The 10,347-nt window shown below is 37.5% G+C and overlaps 1 protein-coding gene across 1 annotated transcript; it reads left to right on the top strand.

The window, feature by feature from the left end:
- Nucleotides 1-9: 9 nt before the first annotated feature.
- LOC117289068 (N-terminal EF-hand calcium-binding protein 1-like) lies at nt 10-10,045 on the top strand. The gene is made up of 11 exons (XM_033770001.1): nt 10-133; nt 1,572-1,596; nt 3,167-3,301; nt 3,852-3,949; nt 4,549-4,685; nt 5,484-5,602; nt 6,178-6,293; nt 6,980-7,089; nt 7,762-7,839; nt 8,212-8,303; nt 9,980-10,045. Exons 1-11 carry the CDS (start codon nt 89-91, stop codon nt 10,024-10,026), a joined length of 1,002 nt encoding a protein of 333 aa, XP_033625892.1. The 5' UTR covers nt 10-88; the 3' UTR covers nt 10,027-10,045.
- The last annotated feature ends 302 nt before the right edge of the window (nt 10,046-10,347 follow it).

Genomic DNA, 10,347 nt, shown 5'->3' on the forward strand with positions numbered 1-10,347 from the left:
CGGGCAGAAGTTTCGCTGAGTAAAGAGAAGTGTAAAGTGGTGGTGTTAACTTCCTGAAAAAGCCGACAAATTTGGGTTCAAAGCAAAGATGGAGCCAGTAGAAACACAGAAAGGCATGTCCATATTTCTAGATGTAAGTTGGAGGAGTAGCGATATATTTATGAGGGAAATTAAACGTTTTGAAATGGTTTAATAATTAAATAATGATGTCATTCTGTTGTTGACATTTTTGTGGTGCTTTTCAATTCAAGTGAACATTCCAGTGCAGGAAAAGGTGAGGGGCGGGGTCACTTTGTCATTGACAATGCAATAATTTTTCTGTCTATTGACAATGAATGTAAACACTTACTGTGAATTCGTGTTCAGCATGAGAGTTAACTAATTTCTAGTCAAACATCATTGTATTGTAATGTTTATTTATCCATCAATTTGTTTTTTCTCTTTTGATTTCAATAATACAATGATAAAATTGATATGATAAATTTTAAAATAATGTTATTTTGTTTGTAAAAAAAAGGCTAAGTCATAATTTTGTTATATTATTACATAGTAAATTATTAATAATAAAAACACTTTCTTTCAGAGCGTCCTCCCTCCTTGGTTTGTGGTGTCAACACACTGTTGTGTATTCAGTTCAGTCACTTGTCAGTGTCACTGATTTATAGATAATCGTAACCCTCCTCCCGTCGGGAAGATGGGGGGTTATGGTTATCGCAACTATATGTCACTGACTGTAGTTGTTTTCTGCCAACCATGCCAACTGGGATGCAATGTATGCTTGTATTATTTATGCTCACATTCAGGCTTTTTGCATCTGGATAGTTTAAATCGTATTCCTCCATCCTCCTGACAGTTGCAAAAGGAAGATAAAGGGTTTGATTATCGCAACTACAATGGAAACATCATGTTGGCGACAAACAAAAATGATTGCATTTGAAGCAAAAAAAAATTCCACCACAGGCCTGGCCACGGTGCCCCTTTAAAAGTTTTCCAAATAGACTTTAAGATTTTTCTTTGTAAAATTAGAATGGCCTTGCCCTCTCAAAGATTTAAAGGCAGGTGACACTACTCAAAATAATTATCAGCATAAAACCTCACTTGGTAACAAGTACATGTAAATGGGGAGAGGTTGATGGTATAAAACATTGTGAGAAACAGCTCCCTCTGAAGTGACATAGTTGTCAAGAAAGAAGTTATTTTCCACGAATTTGATTTCGAGACCTCAGATTTAGAATTTGAGGTCTCAAAATGAACCATCTAAAAGCACACAACTTCGTGTGACAAGGGTGTTTTTTTCTTTCATAAATATCTCGCAACTCCGACGACCATTGAGCTCAATTTTTCACATGTCTGTTATTTTAAACGCATATGTTGAGATACACCAAGTGAGAAGGCTGGTCTTTGACAATTACTAATAGTCTGATAGTGTCCAGTGTCTTTTATTTCAGGCCTGCCACAAGAACCACCATTTCCATGTAAGTAATTGTATCGGGTGCATAACACCAATGTGAAGTTGCAAAAGAAAGATTTAATTCAAAACTTAATAATGCCTATATCTTCCTCTTTTGCAGGTATTTCGGCGAGCTGATAAAAATGGTAAGAATACACAAGTCTTCCATTGATTCATACCTGATGTTAATGCAATGTACGCGTGACAATGCCTGACAATATCATCGCTTGAAGTTTACACAGGACTTCAAGCTCGAGGCCAGTGATTACGAGCTACAGCATCGGGCCAACGTACGACTGGAAAACTTTGGAAGCCATGGTTTTTTTCCCCCAAATGTTGACATTCAGTTTGTCTGATAAATCTCTTTCAGTTATGTTCATTATTGGAGAATTTTTAAAACCATTAAGGCCAAATAAAAAAAATACCAGTTGATCGTCCGGATTTTTCAAAAAAAAGGAGGACGAGGGCCTTACTATTTACTATTTACTTTTTTTTTTTTTCAAGATGGTCGCTTAGTATTTCAAATCAAACAGGCCACCAATTCTTCGGTTTGAACCCATTGCAAACTTATTTTACACTTGTTTGTTGCATGAGGACCTGTTAACACTATAACTGTATTAGTATTAACAGGTTCGGATTTGCTGGTAGGCATTCACTATTATTGTTTTATGAAACAGGCGGTTACACATGTTCGAGAGCATCACGTTAGATTCAGAAAAAGCTCCTAGGCCAGTCCTGTTGAAAAGATGGAGTAAACAAAATAATTAAAACCTTTTTTTTTTTTTTTCCCCCCCTTTTCCCCACAAAAATTGCAAAATAACAAATAGTAAATAAAATGATTGCGGCCCCCAAAAAGGATGCGGGCGGGGACGATCAACTGTTTTTTTTTTATTTGGCCTAAAATGCTAATGAGATAAATTTATCTTTTCTTCTGATATTTTTTTCTCATTTCAATTCTGGTCTTATAAAACAAATTCTGATCCAGCGAATAATTTGAGCTGTGTACAAGCCATGTAGTCTTGTGGAATAGTTTACCCCAAATTCAAGCCATGAATACTTTAAAGGGTGTATGTAAACACAATGTCCACAGATTTACACTAAACTTACACAGTTTGAAGATAATGATAGTAGAAAGCTTCCCTGAACATAATACGTGATGAGGTGCTGTAGTTTTTGGGTAATGAGTAAAACAATGTCATGAAAACAGTTTTGGTCTCATGAGACCAAAATTATTTTAAGCATCAAACGTATTTTCATGACATTGTTTTACTTATTTCTCAAAAACTACAGCACCTCAATAAGTAATATTTGAAGGGAAGCTTTCCACTATCACTATCTTCAAACCCTGTAAGTTTAATATAAATCTATGGACATTTTTAAAAAGTACCCAAATCTTTTAAGTTACCCTGTTCTTTCTGGGGTGTCGTGGCCGAGTGGATAAGAGCACCGAACTCAAGCTATGATGCTTCTGTTCAGCAGAGTGTGGGTTCGAATTCCGGTCATGACACTTGTGTCCCTTAGCAAGACACTTAACTCTAATTGCTTCTCTCCACCCAGGAGTAAATGGGTACCTGTGATGGCAGAGATGGTTCTTGTGATTGGTTTAAATAGCCGAGTAGTGCATGTATTGCGCACAGGCTGTATACTCCCCAGGGAGCTGGAACAATAAAGTTTGTTTATCTTATCTCAGTATTATTTTTGTTATTATGGTTCCAGATGACAACTGCTTGTCAGTTGACGAGTTCCGATCCTTCTTTGCGGACGGAGTTCTAAACACTGAGGATCTTGATACGCTGTTCAAGGAGATTGACACCCATAAGACCACAAACATTGACACTGGTGAACTTTGCTGTGAGTAATTTTTAATATTTTTCCCCTTGTGATTGTTCTAGTGGGTAAAAACTGTAGGGCATCATTCTTGAATCACATCTTTAAATGTTTTTTTTTTTTTTTTTTTTAAGTTTGACCCTGAGTTAAAACAAGGTCTTTTACCCAGCAATCATGAAAAAAGTGAGGCGCTATAGAATGCATGGAAACTGTTCAGGAAATGGGTCAGGATGCAAATATCCAAATGGTTTCACTTTCACTTTGATTTTATGTTGGCTTCCCTTTTAACTCTGCGGCAACAAATTCCGGCATCAGGTAGTCAGGGAGCATCAAACTGGCTTCCATATGGAGATTGCTCTTTTAGATTTCTAGACAGTGAGTAGTGACTTACCCCCAGTAATTCTTTTTTAGGCAATCCCTACACTGCCGTTTGTTTTTTGTATTTCCTAAGTATTCCTCTGTTTTCGTAAGTCTTGGTTAGATCATTGTTGTATTCTTTTGTTTTTAAAAGTCAGAATGATAAATAAATAAAGAATAAAATAAAATTACACTTTTTTTTCTGTTTAACAACCAGCGTACTTTTCCAAGAATCTTGGACCGTACAGAGACATTTATGCTGGATTGGAGGATATCAATGCGTCTGTTTCCACAGCTTTGTTGACAACAGCTAAGGTAAGTTCCTTAAGGAGAAAACTGCCTCACCTTTTCGGGAAGGAAGTCTGAGGGCCTCCACTTAAACAAGTTTCAATTAGCCATTTGTGAGTTAGGTTTGAACAATGTCTGAGACAATGACTTGCTTTGCCAATAATAATATTAATAACAATAATAACAGCTATTTATAGAGCGCTCTTACACTCGGTACCACAGTGCTATACAAGAAATCTACACAATAAGCAAATAAATAAAGGTACTAATAATGGTAAAGACAGTTGGTCCTCAGGAATCAACCATTGAACAGGAAAGTTTGACACATGTTTGAGATGTTTCTTAAAAACTTCCAGTGACTCTGCGGAATGAATTTGACAAGAGCGTCAGTTCCAAAGGCTTTAGGCATGTGGGGAAAATGCGGGATCCCCAGCAGCAGAATGCACCTTCAGAACTGCAAAGAGTGAACTGTCTAAACCAGAGCGAAGGCCAAAAAATGTGAATTCCTCAGAATATTGAGGCAGCGAAAAAAAAGGAAAAAAGTATTGGATGAAGGGCTTAGGCCGTTGCGGCCCTTCTTCTGATTACTGGGTGACATGAACACTTCATTTTTGATTATTGCACAGGAATACCCAGAGAAGAGTTTCCAGGACCAGTTCAGTGTGAGATTTCTCCTGAAGGAGGTACAGAATCAACTAGGAGCCCTGCTTCAGACGGTCAGTGCTGCGTCGGACCACCTGGAAGCAGACGCTGTTAAGAAAAGGTGAGAGAAGGGGCACAAGTAGAGGTACAAAAGACCTAATTTTTACTATGTTAGCTCTGGTGTTTCTGATCCAAAAGAAAGTAAGCAATCACCTAAGGGAGCTGGAAAGAGTCCATATTTTGTCCCTACAGAGTCTAGCTGTATAATAATAATAATAGTAATAATAACCAGTTTTTATATAGCGCTTTTCACACCCTAAGGGCGTCTAAAAGCGCTTCCAACATTATTACCCCTGGTCACTGGGCCATTTGATTCATTCCTTAAACCATCTCCGCTCCCTGGTGGGGAGTATACACAGCCTGTGCAAAAAATATGCACTACATGTATTTTAGCTATGCAACAAATATGCGCTACTATTGCTAGTTACAAGAACCATCTCTGTCCTCACAATACCATCTACCCCTGGGTGGAGAGAAGCAATTATAGTTAAGTGTCTTGCTCAGGTAACAAAGTATCACGACTGGGACTCGAACCCACACTCTGCTGAACAGAAACACCAGAGCCTGAGTTTGATGCTCTTATCCGCTTGGCCACGACACAAAGTGTATTAAATTGTACCTCCTCAGTGGTATTTTTGGGTGATGCACAGAGTCTATGAACCCTCTGATTCTGGAAGATTCTTGGACTAAAAAAAGGAGGGAACCTGTGATGGCAAGCCATTTTTTAAGGAATGTTCACAAGCATCAAATCTCATACCTGTCGTCTTTTGTAAGACTGGTGTCTCTGACTGTGGACATTGGATCAATCTTTCTTCTTAATTCAAAACCCTTTTTCTTGCCTCCAATGTATTTAATCCAGGAACGGACAGACCCAGGTTCACTTTGAAGAGCCGAAGGTTAGTAGTACGGCTGGATGGATCGCACGACGGACAAGGAGGCAGCTGTCGACACAAACTAGCGTTCCTTTTGACAGCGAAAGTAAGTACTATTAACAAAGGCCCTGTGTCATCAAGCGTCAGACTATAATGCCAAATAAATAAAAATACCAGTGGATTTTCCGGGTTTTTCCAAAAAGAGGATGAGGGCCTTTTTATTTTGTATTTCTTTCAGAGGTGGCCGCCAAGTTCTTTAATTCAATCTGGCCACCAATTCTTAAAAGATGAGTAAGGTTAGAGAGAAACACACAAAAAATGTGTCTTTTTTAACACCCTTCCCCCTCCAAAAAAAGAAAATAGGATGCGACCTCAAAAAGGATTCCCTAAATCATGTAATTGGAGGAAGACATCAGGAAAGAATATCTTGTAAAAGTGTTGAATATCTTGACAAAATTGTTCAGGACTTTGTGCCATAAGAACTTTGAGAAAATCTCTTGGTGCAACTATGTATATAACAAAGAATGTTTTCCTTTCCTGAAGTGTGGTATATTTCTGCTTGGCACCAAAGAATGATGAATTAGTAAGCGTCAAATACAATGCAAAACGTACTGCAAGTTCTATGCTTTCTCACAGGGAAACTTTTTTTAATTCAAACTTTTATTTCATCTGACGATGCAGGCATGAATTCATTCTTCCTTCAAGTGAACCGCCTTCAAGAACTTGTGGACAAGATTGAAAATAAAGTCCAGATTGATCCAGTGGATGAAGAAATAGTGACAGACGACAGCAGTCAGGTACAATTCTAACAATCTATAATCAATATATATTTGGTTTGCGGTAACACCATGTGTGTATCTACTTGCCATGTAGAGTTCGCTCTTAGAGAACTGTCTACTTTATTCTACTATCGCTGAGTAGATTTATCAGATGTTCGTGAGACTTCTCAGTTCTGAAAATCAACAGATTTTCCTGTAGTTGCATTTACTCAGCAGTCAGGAAGCCAGATTATTATAGTTACCACTTTAGCCAGGCATGCAATTTTTCATCATATCAGCTGATTTCCTCTTATTTTAATCTCAGTTTTATCATTCAAATTTAAAAATACTACCGGGTACACAAAATCATTGAAATTTGTAATTTCCTCTTTCTTGGTGAAGTTACAGTTGCATGCCTGTTTAGCTCTCGCACAATAATTAAACATAGTGTCATTTACTCCTCACCGCTCCACAGAAATTCGCAGTCGGACCTAAAAATCCTCAGACAACTTTCATTGTGATTCATTTCTTGTGAGAGTTTTTATTTTTTTTGAGGATGAAGTTAACTTTTGAATGATTTTCACAGTTGTTTAGTTTGAAGTTTGAAACATAGGAGAGATCAAAGAAAATTTGAAAACATCGTTCTGTATGAGGTGATCTGTCTCTGTCACCTTCAAAGTTAGTAAGGTTGTCTAACTGCATCTCGTTTACTCGTTTCCCGGCAGGTGATCCTCGTTGCCAGGAAGCTTTGTGTCATTGATTCACAAGACAAGGCTTTCAGATCTGTCTTGAGGACCTACTTGGAGGCGGCTGGCAAGGATGAAGGATGCCAAACGTAAAAATCCTCATAGCTAATCTTTTACATGTTTTATAGGAGGTCATGCCGTATTAAAGTGTGGCAGTTGATTAAACTTTTTTGAACTATTTGTTTTGACATGCTGAGGCCTGGTACTTACATCTTCACTCACGCTACGGCATCACTCATGTTTCATTTGTGGGATCTCCGTTTTGTATAGCCCCTTTTAAGTAGCGTGGAGGTACATATAACAAAGCAACCTCACACAAATGAAGTCAATGTATTTTCATTTTGACACTCACCGTCGAAGGCAGAGTTGTAGATAGTTTTTCAAAACTTTGAGGTTGCAGCGCGAAACTTGATTATTTATTTCTCATCAAATGTGTCATTGCAGGGGATGTTTTCTACTATCACCATCATTAGGCCGTGTAATTTTTATGTAAATCTGTGACCTTCACGATTTGTGTTTCTTACCAATTCTGTGACGTTCCTTTAAGATAAGAATTAGGTATAAATACTTAACTTTGGGCTTCAATAATAAAATCTCCTTTGGTGGAATGTTAACTCTGAAAAGCGCTGGTGCGATCTCTACATTTCAAACAGTAAATTCTACTGGTCTTCAGGGAAAAACCAAACTTGTTAAATATGTTCCCAGGAGGTTGTTTGTTTCTAATACTATTTTTTTTTCCATTCCTAATTGTTTTCTTGCAGTTTGAGTGTTCGATCATACTCGGGGACCAGTAACTTTGTGTTGTATGAGATTTGGGAGTCCGAAGAATTGTGGAAGAGGTAAACACTCAAACCATTTTGCTTTCTTGTTTGTGTATGTGTAACCCTAAAATTGAATAAATGTTCGGACCTCAAAGATCTTGTTCGAAGTTAAAAAAAAATGTGTTTGGGTAAAATCATGATAGAAGTTGTACTATTTTTCAAACGGCTGTTTAGGGGTCGGCATACTCTTTTATTTCATTTTTATTAAAACAACAATAAAGCTGAATAACATTATTCATACAGCACTGAAATTTATTATTTTTTTTTTTCATTCCTGCACTTACAACACTTTGTGAAAAGTGAGAATAGAGTATTGAGCCGTAGTATAAAACTGATGTGTAAACCATTGTAATCATTGTCTATATGAAATGGTATGCGTTTTATTTGAAGCCATTTCGCATCTGACGCTTCCAAGGCATTCCGTCGTAGCAATGTGGACCACCTTGACAAGCCAGAGATCTTATCCTCCATGGCTATCCCAGGTAAGTTTCTTTGGATCTATTTCATTTCATGTCATTTATTAAAACTAGTTGTGAAGCTAAGTACTCTCAGAAAAACAATTGAATCACTTAATTATTATTTATTCGGCCAATTTCACATTAAATACAAAGTTTCAAATAATTTATACAAATAGGATAAAACTTTTTAAAATATTACTACCCAAGAGCGCCCCATGGAGAGTCGACAAGGAAGAAAGTGTAAGTTTTAAATATACACCTTATGCACATAACGTCATTTCAGTAGGGCGCCCTCACCTAGAGGTCAAAAGGAGGTTGTTCATTGGCCAATACTGTGCGCGTGCGTACAAATCTGTGCGTCTGGATTGTTTAGTCACCGTTTTTCGTCTAAGATGGCGGCTGGATGACGTCAATGCATAAGGTCTATTGGAAGCAAAACCCTAGGTAATATTTCAGGGAATATACATGCAATCGGATATAGGGACTGGAATTCCAATCCAACGTAGTGCTCCGGTAGGACTCGAGCCTGGGTCCCAGAGGTAGAAGGCAACTCGGAGACAAGATACCACTACACCAACCAGACCGCTTTTAAATGACAAATTTTACTGTCAAAACACAGGAGATTCTCCTCAATCTACTCAGAAAAAAAACCTTGAAGCAATAGACACCATTGTCAGTATTACCATGGAGGAAGGGTCTTACAAACAGCCATTGTCTCTTGCAAATTTTGTAAGGGGCCTTTGTAAAGGTCACATGCCTTGACACTTTTTTTAGGCACCTTTGATTGAGGCAACCAATTGCAGTCAATCAATCAATCAATCAATCAATGAACATTTATTTTTCATGTCGACAATAACAATTTAAGCATACAAATATCGATGAGTATAATAATGAAGGGCGGATGTAATGTATAGAAATTTGAAGATAATAACTACAGAAATTAACGTACTAGTCAACATGCAGGGAAAAAGTTTAAGCACAATGCTTTTGTATATTTCCCCGAGACAGACAAGGTCTTGGACGACAAGGACAAAAAAACAACAGCAACCAAAAAGAGCAGTACATGTTCCAAGACCACTTTAGTAGCACATGAGTAATTTTTGCAAACAATCTCTTACGATCCACTAGCGAAAAATTTAAACATTCAAATGTGAATGCCTTTCTTTTTGGAGATTGCTTGGAACTGGTTGCCTGTAGATTGTCAGTGTGACACACGGCCCTTGTTAGGATATGACCATTAGCTGTAAGGCAATGAGATTATGTTGTATCCTTTAAAGGCAGTGGACATTATTGGTAATTACTCAAAATAATTATTAGCATAAAACCTTACTTGATTACGAGTAATGGGGAGCTGTTGATGGTATAAAAAAAACTATGAGGAACGGCTCCCTGTGATGAAGTAATGTAGTTTTGGCGAAAGAAGTAATTTTCCATGGATTTGATTTTGAGACCTCAGATTTAGAATTTGAGGTCTCGAAATCAAGCATCTGAAAGCACACAACTTCGTGTGACACGGTTTGTTTTTCTTCATTATTGTCTCGCAACTTTGACTACTGATTGAGCTCAAATTTTCACAGGTTTGTTATTTTATGCATATGTTGAGATACACAAAGTGGGTAGACTGGTCTTTGACAATTACCAATAGTGTCCAGTGTCTTTAAATGTACATAATTTGTTGTTATTGTTTTGCTCTTTTGCAGCGTCATGGATTTTGGACTCCACAGCTGGATTCAATGGGACCGCATAGCTTCACTCAACCTTTACAACAAAAATAAGTACGTTTTAAACAAAACTCATTGTGCACGTTTAGTCGACGCCCATTTTAGTGCACACATTTGGGTGTGCAGGATAATGCATGGTCAATTTGAAATATTTCACGAAGTATGCAATAAGTTCTTAGCACTGTATTTTACTTCTGTGAGCAGGCTCGGAATTAGCAAATAAAGAGTAAATCAGGGCTGACAATTTTAAAACATATTTTATTAAACATTATGTTCTGGCTCACACAGGCACATTAATTTTTGTTCCCCATAATTTTCTTATGGTGTGCTGTGTTTTGGGTTTGGGT

This window comes from Asterias rubens, chromosome 4 (assembly GCF_902459465.1).
Source record: "Asterias rubens chromosome 4, eAstRub1.3, whole genome shotgun sequence".
NCBI classification, from domain to species: Eukaryota; Metazoa; Echinodermata; class Asteroidea; order Forcipulatida; family Asteriidae; genus Asterias; species Asterias rubens.